General features: G+C 42.6%; 1 protein-coding gene across 1 annotated transcript in view; it reads left to right on the forward strand.

Annotated features, from left to right (window-relative positions):
• The window catches only part of LOC120435052 (NACHT, LRR and PYD domains-containing protein 3-like), a 67,567-nt gene extending 45,501 nt beyond the window's left edge, over nt 1–22,066 (forward strand). The window contains exons 9-10 of the mRNA XM_039603849.1: nt 21,330–21,376; nt 21,525–22,066. Of these exons, the coding sequence (XP_039459783.1) occupies nt 21,330–21,376; nt 21,525–22,066 (589 nt within the window). The remainder of the gene's footprint in view (nt 1–21,329; nt 21,377–21,524) is intronic.
• The last annotated feature ends 1,255 nt before the right edge of the window (nt 22,067–23,321 follow it).

Raw genomic sequence — 23,321 nt, forward strand, 5'->3', positions numbered from 1 at the left:
GAAAATAAATACAGGGAGTGCAGAATTATTAGGCAAATTAGTATTTTGTCCACATCATCCTCTTCATGCATGTTGTCTTACTCCAAGCTGTATAGGCTCGAAAGTCTACTACCAATTAAGCATATTAGGTGATGTGCATCTCTGTAATGAGAAGGGGTGTGGTCTAATGACATCAACACCCTATATCAGGTGTGCATAATTATTAGGCAACTTCCTTTCCTTTGGCAAAATGGGTCAAAAGAAGGACTTGACAGGCTCAGAAAAGTCAAAAATAGTGAGATATCTTGCAGAGGGATGCAGCAGTCTTAAAATTGCAAAGCTTCTGAAGCGTGATCATCGAACAATCAAGCATTTCATTCAAAATAGTCAACAGGATCGCAAGAAGCGTGTGGAAAAACCAAGGCGCAAAATAACTGCCCATGAACTGAGAAAAGTCAAGCGTGCAGCTGCCAAGATGCCACTTGCCACCAGTTTGGCCATATTTACGAGCTGCAACATCACTGGAGGGCCCAAAAACACAAGGTGTGCAATATTCAGAGACATGGCCAAGGTAAGAAAGGCTGAAAGACGACCACCACTGAACAAGACACACAAGCTGAAACGTCAAGACTGGGCCAAGAAATATCTCAAGACTGATTTTTCTAAGGTTTGATGGACTGAGGAAATGAGAGTGAGTCTTGATGGGCCAGATGGATGGGCCTGTGGCTGGATTGGTAAAGGGCAGAGAGCTCCAGTCCGACTCAGACGCCAGCAAGGTGGAGGTGGAGTACTGGTTTGGGCTGGTATCATCAAAGATGAGCTTGTGGGGCCTTTTCGGGTTGAGGATGGAGTCAAGCTCAACTCCCAGTCCTACTGCCAGTTTCTGGAAGACACCTCCTTCAAGCAGTGGTACAGGAAGAAGTCTGCATCCTTTAAGAAAAACATGATTTTCATGCAGGACAATGCTCCATCGCACGCGTCCAAGTACTCCACAGCGTGGCTGGCAAGAAAGGGTATAAAAGAAGAAAACTAATGACATGGCCTCCTTGTTCACCTGATCTGAACCCCATTGAGAACCTGTGGTCCATCATCAAATGTGAGATTTACAAGGAGGGAAAACAGTACACCTCTCTGAACATTGTCTGGGAGGCTGTGGTTGCTGCTGCACGCAATGTTGATGGTGAACAGATCAAAACACTGACAGAATCCATGGATGGCAGGCTTTTGAGTGTCCTTGCAAAGAAAGGTGGCTATATTGGTCGCTGATTTGTTTTTGTTTTGTTTTGAATGTCAGAAATGTATATTTGTGAATGTGGAGATGTTATATTGGTTTCACTGGTAAAATAAATAATTGAAATGGGTATATATTTGTTTTTGTTAAGTTGCCTAATAATTATGCACAGTAATAGTCACCTGCACACACAGATATCCCCCTAAAATAGCTAAAACTAAAAACAAACTAAAACTACTTCCAAAAACATTCAGCTTTGATATTAATGAGTTTTTTGGGTTCATTGAGAACATGGTTGTTGTTCAATAATAAAATTATTCCTCAAAAATACAACTTGCCTAATAATTCTGCACTCCCTGTAGCTGCAAAAAACTTTGTTGTTTGCCAAACAGAGGTACCTTTTTGAAGAAGTAACTATATAATTAATTGCCCAACATTGGTCATTATATACTGTATTTTGCAGACAGAGAGTTACAGGACTCTCTCCCAGACCACAGACTCATAGTCATAATACAAGTCATAGCTTTATAAAAAAAAAAAAGAAACTTGTGTTTTCAAAATTGTAGTTCAAGTTTTTAATTCCAATAGTGTCATTGTAAGTGGGCTAAATCAGTTAATTAAAAGTAGTCTAACATAAATGTAAATTTGATTATTTTAATAAACCATGTAACTTGGATGGATTCGATGCTGGCGTGACCACAGTGCACACGTCTGATGTCGCTCACAGTGGTCCAAGGGTCACTCAGGGAGTTTGTGTGTTCGCTCAGACACATTAAAAATTAGAGGGAACATTGATCATCACCTGTCCCAGATACCACCTCAGCACCAGAACCATGATGTGTTTACTCACATTTAAAAAGGTGGAGGTCAGTGTGAATTGACTGTTGTCATTGGTCTGAATGTGCCTCTATAAACATGTGCTCTTCATTATTGATGTTTTCCTAATGAACAGAAAATGAGACTTAATAAAATCCTTCTGACTGTTGTTGGAGCAGGTTGGGTCCTGGGTTTGAGTCCCCCACTGTACCACAGTGGCTTCTAGCTTTGTTTCACAGTGTGTAGAACAACAAATAAAACCAAATCCCAAAAAGCTTCAAGTCAAAAACACATCAAACTTTGAGGGCTTTTCCCAAGGATGAGGAAGCAGACTCGGCCCCAAACAGCTGGATATATGGATGGTTACCACAGCAACCACAGCAGTGTGCTCTCAGTATATTTAGTTGTATAAAGGTGTTTGTGGTGTGCTGCAGCTGAAACAGCTTCATGTATGTTGACACGGAGAAAAAAGTGTGAGAACACTGTTCACAGCAGTCACAGCTTGCTGCCTTCAACAGTCTCTTCCTTCCTTGTTTGGATGTCACTGATATCATCTTCTGCTCTCACACTGACCACCTGTTGGAGCTAACATGTTAACATGGAAGCAGCAGGTATGCCACCTGTGGCAGCTGAGGTCACGTGATCTGAGTGTTTGAACCACGCATTGAAGCAGCGTTTCCAAACATCTGCCCTTCAGAAGTGTGGAAACGTCACTGTGGAGCGTCTCATCCCTATCTAAGAGATTTTCTTGGCTCTGCTAAGCTAAGCTTGCAAACAGCACCACAGTTTGTGAATCCCGACCAATCAGAGCTCTCGTTTTGTCACGTCACATGACTCGTGTGTTTTCCTCTTTGATTAGCACCCAAAGAACTAAAGAAAGGCTAAAAGGACGTTCAGCCAATCAAATCCCTCCTAGGAACAGGAAGTCTAGAGAGGAAATGGAGCAGAGAAGGAGAATCACCAGTTTAAATATCTGAGTTTTAAACTGGTGACCCCCTAAAGAGGCTTTTATTGACTCTTTCTGTTTTCTTTACAGCTTTTTTCACCATTTAAACTGTTTAATATCAGATTTAGAAATAACTTTTGGATAGTTTTTCTACATTTCCACTAAAATGTGACATAAATAATGACATTCTGACTTTACTTTGGACTAATCTAACGACTCAGCCTGGTTATGTTAGTGTGGAAGCAGCTCCCAGTTTGAGTTCAGGAGACAGACACCCTCTCTACTTTGAAGATCTGCTTCAAACTTTCCTTTTTGATAAAGCTTATAGTTAGAGCTGGATCAGGTGACCCTGAACCATCCCTTAGTTATGCTGCTATAGGCTCAGGCTGTTGGTGGACTTCCCATGATGCTCTGCTTTCTTCTCCACTCCCCTCTTTTCACTCCTGATGCTTTTATATGTCACTACTGCATGTGTCCTTAACTTTTGTCTTCTCTCTCCTTAGTTTGTGTTTTGTTCTTCTCTCTGAGCTCATCTCTTCTCTTTCCCCTCACCCTGCAACCAGTCATGGTAGATGCTCCTCCTGGAGCCTGTTTTCACTGGGAGGATCTTTGTGTCAAAGGGAGTTCTTCCTTCCCACCATCACCAAGTGCTGCTCACAGTGGATTACCTGATGGTTGGGGCTTTCTCTCTAATATTGGAGGCTGTTACCTTACACTGTTAAACAGCTTCAGATGACTGTTGTTGTCTGTTGGGAATTGTCACTTATAAATAAATCAGAATCAGAATACTTTATTGATCCCTAGGGGAAATTATTTTTTGTTACAGTGCTCCATAATAAAGACATTAACAAGACAGACAACACACTAACTAAGAATAGTACAATATATACAGGCATATATATACATAAAGTTAAATTGAATGGATGTAAATGGATAGATGTTACTGTATGTGACAAACAGAAAAAGATTTTCAACAAATGGACTGTTGTTCTGTGTGTCTGCAGTCTGTCAGGCTGTCTGATCACAGAGGAAGGCTGTACTTCTCTGGCCTCAGCTCTGAGCTGCAACCCCTCCCATTTGAGAGAGCTGGACCTGAGCTACAATCATCCAGGAGACTCAGGAATGAAGCTGCTGTCGGCTGGACTGAAGGATCCAGGCTGGAGACTGGCCACTCTCAGGTATGGAGAGAATGGCTGTATCCCAATTCAGAGTCTGCAGCCTTAAAGGCCACATTTTAAGGCCGATTACTTCACAGCGACGCGACGAAGGCTCTCCCAATTCAAAGGCTGCTCGAAATGCAGCCCTCAAATGTGTCCTTCATTTCCCTGAATTTTAAGGATGTGGCGGTGTAGACTTCGTGCCCAACATATCCCAGAATGCATAGCGCGGCAGTGGGTGTGGATAATTTTGCCGAAAAAAAACCAGCAGAAGCGGAGCGGCCGAAGAGTAAACTTTTAAAAGTAAGTACTGAATATTATGTCACGTATTTATGTGCAAATGTTTAATAACGAAGAACATTAAAACATTACTGTTGGCCACATGTTATGTGACATTAGTGATGTTTGTACTAACTTGGTTTTAAAGCCTTTACTTCAAAATATATGGCATTCAATAGTCGGCCTTAATCTTACAGAAAATGTGATGATTTTATGGATAATTAAAGTCAGTCATATATCCACTAACACAACAAGCTGAAAGTCAGTGATGCTGCTCAGTTTGCAGTCCTGAATATGACGACACAAGCAGGATTCACTGCACTGTTAATGTTAACTATAGTTATAGTTATATTTTATTTATTTATATAGCACATTTAATTACAACAGGAGCGTTGACCAAAGTGCTGTACAAAAATACAACATACCTAATAAAATAATTTGGAGTATTGAGATAGCAAAACACCAAATATGAATGAACAAATAACTCAAATGCTGTATTAAAAGCCAGTAAATAAAAATGTGTTTTAAGATAAGATTTAAAAAGATTGACAGTAGGAGCCTGTCTGATGTGTAGGGGTAAATGTGAACATGTGTAGTACGTGTCAGAAGACGAGCTGTAGCATTCTGGACTAACTGCAGCCTTGCCAGGCAGGTCTGGCTAACTCCAGCATATAAGGAGTTACAATAGTCCAGCTGGGATATAATAAAAGCATGAATCGCCCGTTCAAAGTTTTTAAAAGATAAAAATGATCTCACCTTAGATAAAAGCCTCAGTTTGAAGAAAGACCGCTGTACGACTGAGCTAATCTGTTTTTCAAAAGTGAAATTGCTGTCAAATATAACCCCTAAATTTTTGGCATGCGATTTGAAAAAAAGGCTCAAGACTGTGCAGGTTAAAATTAGAGGTGCTGGGATTGCCACTAGTGATGGGATTTCCGGCTCTTTTTAGAGATCCGGCTCTTTCGGCTCGGCTAACTAAAAAGAGCCGGGTCTTTTGGCTCCGAACCAGCTCTTCAGGTTGTTTTGTTGCTTTAATTAATTTATTATTAACAATAATATAAAATTACGCACAAAAGGAATTACTAATGTAAAAAAAAGTGGCTTTATTTATATATGTTTATATATAAATATATGCGGTGGCCCCTAGAGACAAAGCACGTACAAACTCCAAAACGCATTTCTAGCATTAACTGAACTTCCAAATGAGCTACCCAGATCACTTAAATTACACAATTGAAAGCATATGTGTATTGTTTGTGTATTTATAGACAAGCACTCATATATATTCAAATAATTTAAAAAAAAAAAAAAAGTTCATTTACCACACACCAAATCCGGTCGTTGATACTTCCTGGCTTGTGTAGCCACTAGGTAACAAAAGCTCAACACTGCGCCTAGTATTCTGGAACACTTCTGTTGTCTTTTGTACGTGTTTTGGAGTTTGTACGTGCTTTTGAGTTTTTACGTGTTTTGGAGTTTGTACGTGCTTCGGGGTTTGTACATGCTTCTGAGTTTTTATGTGTTTTGGAGTTTTTACGTGATTCGGGGTTTGTACGTGCTTCGGGGTTTCTACGTGCTTCTGAGTTTTTACGTGTTTTGGAGTTTGTACGTGCTTTGGGGTTTGTACGTTCTTCGGGGTTTGTACGTGCTTCTGAGTTTTTATGTGTTTTGGAATTTTTATGTATTTTGGAGTTTGTATGTGCTTCTGAGTTTTTACGTGTTTTGGAATTTGTACGTGCTTCGGGGTTTGTACGTGCGTCTGAGTTTTTACGTTTTTTGGAGTTTGTACGTGCTTCAGGGTTTGTACGTGCTTAGGAGTTTGTATGTGTTTTGGAGTTCATACGTGTTTTGGAGTTTGTACGTGCTTTGTCTCTAAGGGCCACCATAAATATACTTTATTTATTCACTCCACATAAAATGTAATAAATAAATCATATAATACAAAAACCAACTATTTACATTTTAAACTTTTAACTATTTAAATTTTCAGCTTTTTCCTTTTAAACAAATTTAAAGTGAAACGACACAAAACACTGCAAACCACAACACAATTAAATATAAATTAAAATATGAAAACAAAAAGAAGATGCACATTCTCTGTCATATAGGCCTGCATGAATGAGCTTTCTGAATCCTTTATCATCCGCAACTGAAAATAATTGTGGATGATTACTATACCTTTCTATTCAATTTAATTCAATTCAATTTCATTTATATAGCGCCAAATCACAACAAAAGTCGCCTCAAGGCGCTTCATAGGTACAGAGAAAAAGCCAACAATCATATGACCCCCTATGAGCAAGCACTTTGGCGACAGTGGGAAGGAAAAACTCCCTTTTAACAGGAAGAAACCCCCGGCAGAACCAGGCTCAGGGAGGGGCGGCCATCTGCTGCGACCAGTTGGGGTGAGAGAAGGAAAACAGGATAAAGACATGCTGTGGAAGAGAGACAGAGGTTAATAACAGATATGATTCAATGCAGGAGAAATATGCTCTCTCTTTCTAGTCCCTTTCAGTACTCTTGCTGCAGCATTTTGGATCAGCTGAAGGCTTTTCAGGGAGTTTTTAGGACATCCTGATAATAATAAATTACAGTAGTTCAGCCTGGAAGTAATAAATGCATGAACTAGTTTTTCAGCGTCACTAAGAGACAGGATATTTCTAACTTTAGAGATGTTACGCAAATGGAAGAAAGCAGTCTTACATATTTGTTTAATATGTGCATTGAAGGACATGTCCTGGTCAAAAATGACCAGCATTACTGGAGGCCAAGGTAATGCCATCCAGAGTAAGAATCTGTTTAGATACCATATTTCCAAGATTTTCAGGGCCGAGTACAATAACCTCAGTTTTATCTGAATTAAGAAGCAGAAAGTTAGCGGCCATCCTGGTCTTTATGTCTTTAAGACATTCCTGCAGTTTAACTAATTGGTGTGTGTTACCTGGCTTCATGGATAGATAGAGCTGCGTGTCATCTGCATAGCAGTGAAAATTTATGCCATGTCTTCTGATGATGCTGCCTAGGGGAAGCATGTATAATGTAAATAGAATTGGTCCTAGCACTGAACCCTGTGGAACACCATAATTGACCTTAGTGTGTGAAGAGGAATCTCCATTTACATGTACAAATTGGAGTCTATTAGATCAGTGGTTCCCAAACTTTTTTTGCCAGGCCCCCCTTTTTGACAAGAAAAATGTTCGCGCCCCCACCACCTAACCCCCCGCACAAACGCATCCTCCAAACACACACACCCATATTTTGTTTACAAACTCCATTGCGGTTTATTTCACACCTCAAACATTTAGTAAACAATTAAGCAAATACAAGTAAATAAATTACAGGCAGTAATAAAATATACTACTAACTCTTTTACGCTACGTCCACACCTACACGGGTATTTTTGAAAACTCAGCTGTTTCTATGCGTTTGGGCCATTCGTCCACACGTAAACGGCGTTGCGATTCACCGAAAACGGAGATTATTTAAAACTCCTTCTTTGCGTTTACGTGTGGACGAGGATTACAGAGTTCGTCACGCAACGTCAAAGGTATTTGCCTCTTTTCACGTCACGCTGTGCGCCACGTTATTGTTTACATGAGATGAATTGCAGAATGGCAGATAGAGACAAAATACTGTTACTGTTAAGTATCTTCAGGTTTTACACGCTTACATATACACACGCAGTTACTGTCCCTCCATTTACAAAGGCAGAGGCGTCACGGTGTGATTATTTTACGTGTAGTTGTTTTTTTTTCCTGTGTAATAATATTCAACATTGCTGTCAATACATTTTTCAAAAAATGCCTCTCTGTGCAAAATGGGTTTAAACACATAAACAGCTGTGAGATACTGTTTGTCCGTGATTTGAACCGGGGGGACAAATTGCGGCAGGATCAGCCTGATATTATTTGTATCCCGCTGTAACTTTACTGCATAAAGAGCTAACATGTCCAAAATGTCAGGAGTAGTTATTACAAGAAGTGTTTGTGAACTAAAAATCAAGAATGTGGGATACTGTTTGTCCGCGATTTGGAGAGCCCAGCGCGTGCTCCCGACGCAGGGAAAACTAATTTTGCAGGGGAGACCTACCTTGGCACTTGTGCAGGTGAAGCCAAAGGGAAGATATGCTTCACCATATTTTCCTGTCTTTGGCTTGGAAGGAAGTTGGTTTGGAAACATATTTGGCGATGCTTCATCTCCTGCTTTGCTTTTATGTGGGAGCCCCGTCAAAAACCTGTCCACAGTGTCCAAGCGCTCTTTTTTTTTCTTCTTCTTCTTTTCATACCGCGCCCCCCCTGCAATGGCTCTGCGCCCCCCACTTTGGGAACCTCTGTATTAGATAGATATGATACAAACCACTGCAGCGCAGTACCTGTAATACCTACAGCATGTTCTAATCGCTCTAATAGGATATTATGGTCAACAGTATCGAACGCTGCACTAAGGTCTAGCAGGACAAGCACAGAGATGAGTCCACTGTCAGAGGCCATAAGAAGATCATTTGTAACCTTCTCTAAAGCTGCTTCTGTGCTGAGCTCTGAAACCTGACTGAAACTCTTCAAATAAGCTATTCCTCTGCAGATGATCTGTTAGCTGTTTGACAGCTACTCTTTCAAGGATTTTTGATATGAAAGGAAGGTGACGTTATTGTCCCTGGCTCTCCTTCTCTCTCTTTCCCTCTGGCTCTGTTCTTGTGCTACTGCAAGTGTAACTACCGCCCCTCCCCCCTCTGCCCAGTGCAAAGCACAAGCCTCGCGTGCGGAGTGAAGCGGAAAAAAGGGCGTGAGAGAGGGTGGGAGAAAGAAAAAAAAAAAAAAAACCACGGCTCCCAATAAGGAGCCGGCTCACGTCGTTCACTTCAAAGAGTCGTCTCTAAGAGCCGTTTCGTTCGCGAACGACACATCACTAATTGCCACTTGGTCCAAAAATTATCACTTCGGTTTTGTTCTCAGTGAAGTTAAGGAAGTTAGAGGCCATCCAAGATTTAACTTCACCAAGACACTGAAGTAAGGGATCTAGTGAGGTAGAACTATTTCCCTTCAGTTGAAGATAGATCTTAGTATCATCGGCATATGAATGAAAACAAATGTTATATGTTCAAAAAATTAGACCTAGAGGCAGCATATAAATGGAAAATAAAATTGGCCCCAGTATAGATCCCTGGGGAACACCACAAGTAAGGGGAGCTGAGGAAGAGATAAAATCTCCAAAGCTCACAGAGAAAATCCTGTCAGACAGGTAGGACCTGAACCACTCTAATGGAGTGCCTTTGATGCCACAATGCTCCAACTGCGAGATTAAGATGCTGTGGTCAACAGTATCGAAGGGAGCGGTCAGATGCAGAAGCACAGCTGAGTCACCTGAGTCTGTGGCTAATAAAAGATCATTAAGAACTCTTAAAAGTGCAGTTTCTGTACTATGAAGAGTTTTAAAACCAGACTGCAACCTCTCAAGAACATTGTGTCCATTTACAAAAGATTGCAGCTGAACAAACACAATCTTTTCCAAAATTTTCAACAGGAAGGGGAGCTTTGAAATAGGCCTGAAGTTAGTGAGGACAGAGGAGTCGAGATTGGGTTTTTTAAGTACAGGCTGTACAAAAGCATGTTTAAAACAGGCTGGCACAACAACTGAACTAAGGCTGCTATTAAAAATAGCTAAGATATCAGAGCTGACAACCTTAAAAATCTTTTTTAAAAGATGTGTTGAAATAATGTCATTTGGACAAGATGATGTCTTTGTGCCATTACATACTTCCTCCATCTGATCAAGACACACAGGTTCAAACTGATCAAAAACAGCAGAGCAGGTGAATATTTTAGAAAGGTCATGTGAAGGCAGAGCGATCATAGATTGAAGCTGTTTTATCTTATTGATAAAAAACTGCAGGAACCTTTCACAGGTGTCTGAGGAACTATTAATACAAGAAGCTGGGGAAATATTCAGGGAAGAGTCAATAATTGTGAAAGAACCCGAGAATTATTGGAGCTATTCTCAATAACATTAGAAAGAAACCTTGACTTTTCTGCTTTTACAATGTCCTGATACCTGTACAGACTGTCTCTCAACATGAGATAGGACACCTGCAGCCCATCTTTTTTCCAGTTACGTTCAGCCTTCCTGTACTCTCATCTGGCTGAACAAGTGGCCTTATTTAACCATTGGTCTGGTCGTGGTTTCGAGCTTATAGTTTTAAAAGGAGCGACCTCATCAAGGACAGTTTTGCATTTATCATAAAAATTATCTGTCATTTCCTCGGTACCAAAGCCAAGGGGTGATCTTAAAACTTTTTAAAAAGCAATAGAAAATTGTTCTGTTGTAGATGGGTTAAAAACACGACAACAACGTGTTGAAATAAGAGGTGTAAAATGGCGGGGAGATAAAAGTATATCAAACACAACAGGACAGTGATCAGAAAAAACAGCATCTCATATTTTCATGTTTAGGACCAGTAACCCTAGAGACAGCACAAGATCCAATGTATGACCCTGTTTCTGGGTTGGCCCCGACACAAATACAGCAAGACTAAAGGAGTCTATCAAACTTAAAAAGTCTCTGGCCAGCGAATTGGAGGGACAACACACATGAATATTAAAATCTCCAATGATTAAATTTGATCGTAGCTTGGCACAGTTCCAGCTAAGAAGTTTGAAAAGTCTTGAATAAAATCCTTGTGATATTTTGGAGGTCTGTATACAGCTGCAACGAGTGTCGGGCGGGGATGCCCCAATTCAAACGTCAGAAGTTCAAAACTAGAATACAAGTCAGTTAAGAGTTGTTTGCAATAGAGCTTCTTCCTGAAAACAGCCGCCACTTCACCACCATGCCCAGTCATCCTCGGCACATTAAGATATTTACAGTTTGGTGGTAAAAGCTATGTTATATTGCTGCCTCTGTTCGGTGGTGTCGAGCCAAACGGGCTCTAACGTGTGTTTGAACGAGCTGACGATTCACTCGTTAAGCTGAAAGAAAGATGCTTTAATCACAGGAGTCACACATGTGTCCACTGGACCATCTGGGAACTCTTCTTGTTTAGCACTCGTAATAACAAAAACACTAAATCCTCCTTCTCTTGTGCTGTTTTGTAGCAGTGTATACACCTGAGACTGTCACCTGTCTGTCTGTCCTGCACTCTCTCTCTGTTTCTTTCTCTCTGATTGTGGAATAAAAGTATGAACATGTATTTATAACTTACACTTGTGTTTGAATCCTGCAGCTTATCACACATTTGATTTCCATGTGTGACGACTGCAAGTGTCCAGAGTGAGGACAGACTGAGGGACCCACTGCTGCACATCATCTGTGAGGCTTTGCACCCCTGATGATCCACCAGGACAAACTCAGCAGTGTGTGAGGAAGAGGAAGAGGAAGAGCCAGCAGCAGCTGACAGATGGAGAGAATAGACAGACTGTTCCGTGTTTGTGAAGGACTGCTAGGAAAGTTTAACATAACTAATTGTCTGTCCTGAATCAGTCTTATTAGGTAATGTTCAAATAATGTTATCATTCCAGTGTTTTCAGTGTGGGAGAAAGTACTCAGGGCCTTCAAGTTACACACTATGAAAGGCAGCAACAAGTTTAATATTCAGAAACCTAAAGTATGTATCAGCAGCAGAATGGAGTGTTAGGGTTCAATGTTGAGAGAAGAATCCATAAATAACCACAGATCCAGGCGTGTGCAATTAGACAGTATTTTAATAAACACATGTGTGAGTCCGACCGCTGTGCAGATTTCAGCGTCGAACTGAACTTACAATCATGAGACAAGGTTTTATATGGGTACAATAACAAAGCCCCCCTCTTTTACAAAAATAGACAATAGTACAGCTTACGTCAATTCAAACCACAAAATGTTCCATGACCTTTAACATTGCTCTAAAAACATTGTCTTGGTTGATTGCTTCCCTCTTCGCTGTCGCTTGTTGGGTGCACTTCCTCTAAGTACTTCGGCACACTTCTGCATTTCTGCCCTACCAAAATAGATCTGTTATGGTGTGTGTGTGAGTGCGTACACGTGCGAGGGCGCGTGCATGCTGTGTACTGCGTACGTGTCATGACCTCTCACTATTTGTCTGTCTGTACGTGCAGAGTTTGCATCTGCTTTTCTGAACCTTAGTTGACCTCAACTTAAGCGACTTGAACTTTCCCCTATCAGTGATTCCTATAGGTGTACTCTACTGAATTAATGTTTTGATCAAAAGCCTCCACTAAAAGCTTAAATCAAAGATAAATGCATACTAACTCTTTGGCTCTTTGGCTTGCACTCGCTCTGCTTTCGGTTTCACTTCTGCAAAACATGCTCTGCAGACGCAGCGTTTCTTTCCTGTCTCATTTTGGCACAGAGAGTATTTTCCTGTCTCTGCCCTCTACACAGAGATCATAAAAGCATTAATAACATTTAAATTATAGATTCAACAGAACCATTTAAAATGGTTCTTCTTTGGACCTGTAATAAAGACTAATATAATACCAATCTATTTGAACATCTGAATGCATCTATGAAAGCAACATCCCTATTAACATGAAATGGTAATGATGATTATAAAATAGCAGCAAATAATAGCAATAAAATATTTCTATTCCCCACAGGAGCTAAAAATAAATGTTTGTTTCAGTTCTATGAAGCTTTGAGTATTTTGGATTAGTAGTACTGCTGTGTTTGTCGCATCATATTGCTGTAATTGTTTATATGCTTTATATATTCTGAGGTAAGCTGATCTATAGTGTTACATCATATTCTATAAGGATGTTATGTGTTTGTAGACTTTCTGCCCAGTTTGACCCATTTAGCAGAAGTCAGCCTGTTTAAGGCTCTGATATCTATTCTGTATGACTTAAAGCAGTTATGACATGGTCTGATTTTCTCACCCAATAAAGGAATATTTCATATATCAGTCTACTCTTCATTCTATCAGAAACAGTTATCACAGCTCGTACATTTTCTTTTTACACATATATATAAGCATTGAGCCAAATTTAGTAATGCCAACATATTGAAGGAACAATATTTGTCGATTATATATATAATACATCTATATATACACTGTCAAAGATACTTATCTGTGAGTGAAGATTTAAGGTGATAGAAAATATAAATAACTGCAACTTGAATCTTTGACACAGAGTTCAAGCTCACTGCTGTAATATATCCTGTAATATATTTATATATGTATATATATTTATATATATATACATCATAATAATCTGACAATATATATAATATTGGCCATATTATATTTACATTACCAAAGTGAGATGACTTTAGTCTCATGAACAACATTAGCTAATTGTTATTTACTAGCTAATCTTAAAATGACTGTTCAGTACAGAAATGAAGCCCAACAATCTTGTTTTTACAGTCCTGTGGTCTCAGCCTCAGATACTCAACTAATCAAAGTGATGTCATGACAAAAATGAATGATATTATATATATATACTTATATATTTATAATTTTTATATTATATATTTATAATTATAAATATATTTATAATTATATATAGATATATATACTTATCAAATCAAACAAAGCTCATGTAAAAACAAACAAACAAATGAACAAAATATGTTCTCCTTCATTTCTGTCAAACAAAGCTGTATGAAACGTTTCCAGCTATTAGTATTATGGTTGCTAGGGAACTGGGGCAGTGCGGCAGAGGCTAGACCGTCCCATTTCAGAAGCCTCGCATTTCCGGCCTTAGCGGTCTTTGAGTATGCGGCCCTTGAGGATCGTTGAGGCTGCGTATTTTAAGGCTGCAGAACCTGAATTGGGATACAGCCAATGTCTGATAGAGGAGGAAGAGCTGGGAACATTTCCTGTGTCCTTCACTCACTTCCTGTTTGTTTCCTGCAGATGAGACATGAACAATCACACATGCAGGAATATTTTCAGGGACAGACACACTAGTCTAGCTGGATAGTACAGCTACAATGTAGGATATTTATGTAGGGGGTCTCCAGGGAGTCTGTTTGCTGGAACATTAATGATAACTGATAAGTCATGTTGAGATAAGATAAGATGATAAGATAAGATAAGATGACCTTTATTAGTCCCACAGGTGGGAAATTTGTTTTGTTACAGCAAAAGTGCAAAGTTATGTAGCAGAAATTAGAAAACACTGGAATTCAATAAAATAAAATAAAATACTATATACAATAGAATAAAATAGAATAGAATAGAATAATATATACAATAGAATAAAATAGAAATACAAATGCTATATACAACTGAGTAATAAAATACAAAAATACATTGTCAGAAGAAGAATTGTACAAGAATTGCACTTATAGCATATAGATAACATATAGGTTTGATCAGCTGCAAAAGTCTTTGTTGTGGAGTCTGACAGCAGTGGGGAGGAAAGACCTGCGAAGTCTCTCCGTCCCACACCGTGGGTGCCGCAGTCTCCCACTGAAGGAGCTGCTCAGTGCTGTCACAGTCTCCTGCATGGGGTGGGAGATGTTGTCCAACAGGGATGACAGCTTAGCCGCCACTCTCCTGTCACTCACCACCTCCACTGGGTCCAGAGGGCATCCTAGAACAGAGCTGGCCCTTCGGATCAGCCTGTTCAGTCTCTTCCTGTCCCCAGCAGAGATGCTGCCGCCCCAGCAGACCACACCATAGAAGATGGCTGAGGCCACCACAGAGTCATAGAAGGTCTTCAGGAGTGGGCCCTCCACTCCAAACGACCTGAGTCTCCGCAGCAGGTACAGCCTGCTCTGCCCTTTCCTGTAGAGGGCGTCTGAGTTATGAGTCCAGTCCAGTTTGTTGTTCAGATGAACACCAAGGTACCTGTAGCTGTCCACAGCCTCAATGTCCATACCTTGGATGTTCAGTGGTTGCAGTGGAGGATGTTTGTGCCTGCGGAAGTCTACCACCAGCTCCTTGGTTTTACTGGCATTGATCTGGAGGTAGTTCAGCTGGCACCAGTCCACAAAGTCCTGAGTCAGTCCTCTGTACTCCTTGTCGTCCCCATCAGAGTTTCATTAAAAGTAGACCTACAGTTAGGTCCATAAATATTTGGACAGAGACAACATTTTGTAACTTTAGATACACTTTATTAGGTCACAGGTGTACCTGAGATAGTGGCCACTGTATACTTAATAAAGTGTCAGCCATGTGTGACACTGACAGAAGGATGAAACAAGGCTGTGAATCATTTCAGTCTGTGTGTGTGACAAAGAGGCAGACAGGAGTAGCTAACATTTGGAAATGGAAGCTTAAATACTGGAAACTCTGGTAAGCTAATACTGCTAATGGGCTGTGTTAAAATCAATATTTCATTCTCATTCTGTTGTTTGACAACAATAACAAAAAATATATACTTTAGAACACATTTACTGACGATTCAGCTGTGAATGTAGAGTTTGTCAGAGTGCATAATGGTCACACAAATCCAGAGCATAGCAAAGTGGCCTACTTAGCATTAGCTGCTCACGTTGTAGGGCAAGGCAAAACAGTATTAGCCTTAGCTACTATCATTGTTAAAAAGAGAAAACATTGTTAGCATTATCCAATAATGCTAACTCACATCAAATTAGCATTAGCTAACAACAACAGCCTACTTAGCATTAGCTGCTCTTGTTTTATAAAGCAAAGGAAAACAATATGAGCATTTGGTGCTAATGCTTATTCACCCAATATTAGAATTAGCCACTAATGGAGTGCCCACTTCGGGTCGGAGATGAGCTCCTGCTCATCCCCCAAGTGGAGGAGTTCAAGTATCTCGGGGTCTTGTTAGCGAGTGATGGGAGAAGGGAGCCGGAGATCGACGGTGCACCGGTCCGTTGTGGTGAAAAGGGAGCTGAGTGTAAAAGTGAAGCTCTCAATTTACCGGTCGATCTATGTCCCTACCCTCACCTATGGTCACGAGCTGTGGGTAGTGACCGAAAGAACGAGATCGCGGATGCAAGCGGCAGAAATGAGCTTCCTCCGAAGGGTGGCTGGCCTCTCCTTTAGAGATAGGGTGGGGAGTTCAGCCATCCGGGAGCGGCTCAGAGTAGAGCCGCTGCTCCTCCACATCGAAAGGAGCCAGCTGAGGTGGTTCGGGCATCTGACAAGGATGCCTCCTGGGCGCCTCCTGGGTGAGGTGTTCCGGGCATGTCCCACCGGGAGGAGGCCCCGGGGCGGACCCAGGACACGCTGGAGAGATTATATCTCTCGGCTGGCCTGGGAACGCCTTGGTGTTCCCCCGGATAAGCGGATAACCGGAGGAGGTGGCTGGGGAGAGGGAGGTCTGGGCTTCTCTGCTTAGGCTGCTGCCCCCGCGACGATGGATGGATAGGAGGACACTTACTCTGTATCTGTTTAAGTATAAGAGCCTTTTGTTTAGGTGGACCGCTGTGCTCCTAGCACCAGCTTGGGGAGTATTCACAGGGTCACATATCACACACACACACACACACTATGCACAGACTGGTACTCTTTGTTCACATGCATGCCTATGTAAGATGGCATATGTTAATGAACCTATGCATATTCATGTAACCAAAACAGTGGAGCCATGCTTTGAGCTCAGTGTCTAACAGTATGAGAGCCATGTAATTATGAGAGAGAGAGAGATACGTGAGAGATTTGTGATGTTTAGCGTGTTTGGAGGCTGTAGTTAGTGTGTAGTTGGTGTGTAGTGTAGTGGTTGTGTTGTGTGTCAGTTCTAAAGTGACCTTGTCACAGTTGCTGCCTTAAAGCCACCAAAGGCAGGTTGCCGTGTAAACGCTGTCTCCACATGGAAAACAGGAGTGATCCACCTCCTGCTGTCAGACCTGCAGGTTTATCCCTGTGCTGTTCTCCTCTGTCTTATAGTGTACACAAACTATTTTTTGCAGTGGCACAAATCATTTGTGTGTCTTCTTATTTGACGAAGACCACCTGATTGTTCTGTAAATAGTTTGAAATGCTTATATAAAAGCCTCCTGAGGCCTCGGCTGCATTTTTAGGGAAATAGTTGTTTGCAAAACTTGTGCATCATTTTTAAAATGTACAAAATGATTGGTTAAACATGATTTTTTCCAGTAAAAATGTGACTTTTTTCTCCTCTAATATTTTGTTCAATGACTGGAGATAAGGTGTTGATGAATGTGTCAGAGCTAATCCAAAGATATAACCCTGTGCATTCTGGAGAAACGGCCATCATCCAGTCTGTCCTGTTTCCTGTTTCCTTTTTTTTTTTTTTTTTTTTTTTGTCTGTCCCATTTGGTTCTTTAGCCATCAGAATTGTTATCTGAAGACCAACAAGGATACCAAATGGATTTATTTTGCCAAATGGATCATCATGGCATTGCCGTATTGGTCCATTTGATCAAACTTTGTTGTTATTATTTATTTTATTTTCAGTTGTTACAGATGGGACAGACATGATTGAGGGAAGAAAAACAGAAGGGAAAAGGGACAGTGAGAAAGGGCACTTACAAAGACAAAGAGAAAAAAAAATCTCCTGGATCACCTGTTGAGAGAAGAGAAAGCAAGCAAAAAAAACCAAAACAAAGCCACATACTAAACACAACACCATCACGTTAATCTAGCTAAGTGTGAACAGCAGTAAATACTAAATATTGAAAGTTGTTGTGCAGCACGCAGGACAGACAGCGCACAATGTGCTTTGAAGTAGCAGCTAAGAAAGGTGTAGTTTATGTCTACGAACAGTGAGCACCCGTGTGCACACCTGTGTGGATCAACGCGCTTGTATACAAAAGGTTTCCCCATGTAACGGTCTGCTAGAGGGTGTGGAGGGCCATAGCCCCGTCCCCAGGGCATGAAGCAGGCATGGAGGAGATCCAGGCTCCAGACATCCAGAGGCCCCAGAGTGCAAGAGCCCAAGGAGTACCACCGAGGGGCATCCGTGCCACCTTCCTAGGAAGGGCTGAGGACATCCCCAGACGAGGGGTCACCCAGTAGCCACGGAGCAGAAGCCAGAGGGGCTGCACCAGCGTGCCCGCCGGCTCTGCCGGCAGCCAGCTGTGCCAGAGTGAACCGAGTTGCAGGCCCCGAGGCCGGAGGCCCGAGGGCCCCTTTGCCCGGAAGAGGCCTGACTGAGCGACAGGCACCAGGCCCCGCCAAGTAGCCACCAGGAGTGAGCTGGTGCATACCTGAGCGCCCAGCCCGGACACCAAGAACCACCAATGCACCAACCCCTGAGGGCATCAGTTACCAGCAGGGAGTGTGGTGAGGGAGATAGGCCTCCACACTTGGAGGGCCTGGGAGTACCCAGGAGGTGGAGTCTAAGACCCGACCTGACATATGGACACAGACAAACAGGCACACACAGACATAAACATGCTTTCCCACCCTCATGCACACATATACAGACACTCAGCACTCACCCAACGTAGGGATAGACATACATAGACATGTACACACAATCATACTCCCCAAACATACTCTATGCCCCGGGTCCAGGTACCCTCGCCCCCAGAGGGGAAACGGCACCCAGACCCAAGAGATGTGACCCTTTCCCCGGGTGGAGGCAAGCAGACCGCCCAGGCTCCGCAGCAGCAGGGAGGCCATCGGACAGCCAACACCTCCTCCCAGCCCCCCGGCCCGATGGCTAGTAGAGAACGGGGGTACGGGGGTGTGTGAAGACCCCATACCTCCCCCCTCCCGCTCATGTGAAGTGTTGCTGCGTGTTGTTCTAAAGTGCATTTAAAACAAGGGAGGGCATGGTGCTGCTGCCAGAGCAGCAGGTGTTAGCACGGCCCCTCCCGAGAACCCTCAATGTCTACATGGATTTAAAATTGAGAGGTGGGCACCGGCGCCAGAGGTAGGGTTGAATCGCAGACCGTCCTCTGGGCGCCCGTTAACGTGGTCACCCTCAAGGCCCTATATATGTGTGTGTGTTATGAGAGTGTGAATAATGTGGATGTCTAAGTTGTGAAATAAAATTGAGGCACAGGTGGCCAGAAGGGGACAGAGGGGGGGGGAATGCCTCCCCTGCACCCTGGTGACACACCCGCACCCCAAGGCCCTACCTGTGTGGGTGGGTGTGGTGGAGCGGGAAGAGGGAGGCAGCCGGGATGGGAGGAAAAGAAGGGAGGGGCAGGATGCCCCTCCTTAGGGCCAGCTCCCCTGCTGACCCCAGTAGGCACCCCCGTCCTCCAGTACCCATCAAGTCAAGGGAGTCCCGGCCCATCCAGACCGTGGCCTATGGCAGCAGCACCGCTGAGCCCCACAGGACCTGGGGAAGCCCACCCCACCCCACCGCAGAGGAAACTATACCCACCCCAACATTCAATCATCTCCAGACTACACAAGACAACAGACACCCAGGCTAGGTTTGTTCTCCACCTCTCCTGTGTCTCTCCCCCACCTGCAGAGTGGACTTCTGCAAGGATGGAACAACCTCCCTACCAGTTGAAGAGCCCCCCAGTTAGGCCGATGCACCAGATGCCCCCTGCGCCAGGGCTGAGCCCCCGTGCACCCACCCGCCCACAACCGAAGCCCCCGAGGCCCAGCCAGAGCCCCATCACGGAGACGGCACCCCGAACCCCAAGCCCCCGCCTGCCCCGGATCCACTCAGGGGCAGCCAGGCCACCAGGCCAGTAACCTACGTCCCGCCAGTACAGACCATCCCCAGCCCCGCTGCACGCAGCCACGAGGAGAACACCCTCTAAGAGTGACCAGAGCCACTAACCAGGTTATGACCACAACCCCCCGGGTCGAGCCCTCCAGGGATAACGGCTCTAGGGGTTCTCCTGGCGCCTTAAGCCCATCCCAACCTCCACATCAACCACAATAGCGAAGGCAGGACCAAACCATGACCCCCACCCCACTAGGTGATGAAGCCGATCAAAGGAGCCCAAAGGGATTGATCAAATGTGGTGGCAGAGGCTGTATCAAGACTAATGTGATCTATTAGATGGTTTTTATATTGATTAGAATTAAGATTATTTTTATTTTTCCAGTTAAGGAGGACCGTTTTCTTTGCAATGCATAGGGCTGTAAAAACAATGTGGGCTGTGTTTATTTCTGCAGTGACCTCATCCAAGTTGCTCAGCAAGCATACTAAAGGGAGGCTGGAATGTTACATTTCAGACACTTTGATAAGTCTTCACATATCTCACGCCAAAACTTCTGCACTGGTGGACAGAACCAAAGAGCGTGGATGTAATTGTCTGGTGTATTGCCTGTAAAGCCCATCTTGAACATCCGATGACCAGTATAGTGCACTCTATGTAGTATTTTGTATTGTATTAATTGCAGATTGGGATTTTTAATCAATTTAAAGGTTTTTAAGCATATCTGAGACCAGAAGTTTTGGTCTAAGCTTACTGATAAATCTGCTTCCCACTTTGCAATAGGAAGGATATTGATTCATCTATTTTAGAAAGTGTTCTGTATATTTTAGATAATAATTTGGGGATTTAAGAGTAAGAAAGTGTACCGCACTTGGTGGTGTTTGTAATTCAGTTTGACTGAGGTTAAATCTCTTTTTTACTATGGATTTAATTTGTTGATATTCTAAAAATCTTTTCTTGTTGATCCCATATTGTGTAATTAGTCTGTCAAATGGAATAAATTCTGTTCCCTCTAATATATGTTCTAAGTATTTAATTATATGTCTTAATTATAATCTGTCCTGTTTCCATCAATCACTGTCTGCTTAGCCTCAGTCATGAAGCATGACGGGGCCAGACAATAAGGTCTTTAGAGAGGCTCATCTGTGCTGTCTTTCCTCCATCCAGGACCTGTAAAGGTCCAGAATGAGGGATAAACACATCTCTACAGACCTTTCACATCATGGAGATAAACTGTTCACATTTCTTCTTTCAGGCAGACGATACAGAGTGTTGTTAACAAAAAAAACAGACACCACAGACAATTCATTCCCCCGGGCTTTCACTTTAATGAACACTGTGAATGTTCATGTGTATGAGAGCCATGTAATGTCCATGTGTGCATGCTGACTGCTCTGACCCCTCCTCCTTTCAGGGTGGAGCCTGCTGGAGTCCGATGGTTGAGACCAGGTCTGAGGAAGTGTAAGTGTGTTTTTAATGGGATTCATGGAAACAAAGCAGCACACATTCAACCATCTTCATCATGTCAGGAGTCATCATCAAAGTGTCAATCAATGAACAGATGATGGATCAATAACTGCAGCTGGATTGTGTTTGTTCTCTCCATCAGATTCCTGTCAACTCACAATCGACACAAACACAGTGAACACAAAGCTCCAACTGTCTGACAACAACAGGAAGGTGACAGATGTGGAGGAGGTTCAGTCATATCCTGATCATCCAGACAGATTTGATGATTATTATCATCAGCTGCTGTGTAGAAATGGTCTGACTGGTCGCTGTTACTGGGAGGTCGAGTGGAGAGGAGGCGTTTATATATCAGTGAGTTACAGAAGAATCAGAAGGAAAGGACGCATAGACTGTGGGTTTGGACGCAACGATCATTCCTGGAGTCTGTACTGCTCTGATGATGGTCCTCGTTATGTCTGGCACAATAAGAGATCAACATGCATCTCCTCCTCCTCCTCTTCCTCCTCCTCTGTCTCTAACAGAGTAGCAGTGTATGTGGACTGTCCTGCTGGCACTCTGTCCTTCTACAGAGTCTCCTCTGACACTCTGATCCACCTCCACACCTTCAACACCACATTCACTCAAACTCTTTATCCTGGGTTTAGACTCTGGTCTCGTGGTTCCTCAGTGTCCCTGTGCTGAGTGTAAAGAGTGTCTCCTGTTAGAGAAACACTCTGACTGTTGAACAGATAGTTCAGTCAGTACATGTCTGTCTCTTTCACTCACAAACACGTTTTCACATTCATGGATTCAATCAGTTGATGTTTGAAACTGTTCTTAATGATTCCTTGTAAACTTCTTCCTCTTCAGTCCTTTAAAGATGGAAGCTCCCATTATTCCAGGATCCACATGTTGTTTTTCTGTCTTTTTCCATTCAAAGCTTCACAGTGAATATCAGTATGTTGTGTTTCTCTGAAGCTCAGTTCACAACCAGCTCCTCTGCATTTTCAACAAGTCTGAGCTCATTAAAATGAATCCAGATGTTTGATTTCTCTTTCTTAATGGGATGTTTCCAAACTCTCCACATGCTCTTACCATTGTTGGAAGCTGATCATGTGAAAATGTTTCAGCCATAGAAGCTGAAAATATTGGCTCAATAGTTTTGAATGCAGTTCTAACCAGTGTGCTGGGATTTTAAAAATCCGTGGCTGCTGCCTGATGTTGGGCCCACAGAGGAAGACAACTCACTCACTCTTCTTCACTTCCTCCTTAAACATGAGAGCAAAGTGCTGCCAGACTCTTATTTCTGACAGGAACAGAAGAAACCACAGCAAACTGGTCCAGTTATTCATCTTCATCACAATCTGTTTATTTATGATGGTGTCTTCAGTCTAAGGGTTTGAAGTTTCCATGTCTGTGTGATGTGTGGTGTGAAGGCTGCTGGTTAAACTGGGACTCACTGTTTAAAGCACTGAGTGCTCATAGAGAGATGCTCCATGAGTCCCAGTACAGACTACAAACATGGTGGAAACTTAGCTTTGATATCCACACACTCTGCACGTCTGTGAGTAACTGTGATGAAGATGTGCAGAGATCTGTGTCCAAACAGGAGAAAGACTGTAAAGACTCTGTGCTTCTAACAGCCTCTGTTAACATATGTGAGGCTGTTTGTTGTTGTTGCCATGGAGCTTTTCACTGTTTGGGTCAGCAGGTCATGTGATCAGGTTTGTTCTGCTCGACGATGGTTCAGTGTCAGGGTTTGTTTGCATTCATCAATAAATATCTAAATAAATCAAAGACTCCATGTTTGTTCTTTCATCATGTGACCTCTGCTCATCCATCTCTGTGTGTATCAGGATACATTTAGTTCATAATACACAGAAAAATCAGAGTTATTACCTGTAATAAATGTGAAAGATTCCTGCAGTGATAACCAGGCAGGACTGAAACACATCAC

The sequence above is a fragment of the Oreochromis aureus genome, linkage group 3 (assembly GCF_013358895.1).
Source record: "Oreochromis aureus strain Israel breed Guangdong linkage group 3, ZZ_aureus, whole genome shotgun sequence".
Classification (NCBI taxonomy): domain Eukaryota; kingdom Metazoa; phylum Chordata; class Actinopteri; order Cichliformes; family Cichlidae; genus Oreochromis; species Oreochromis aureus.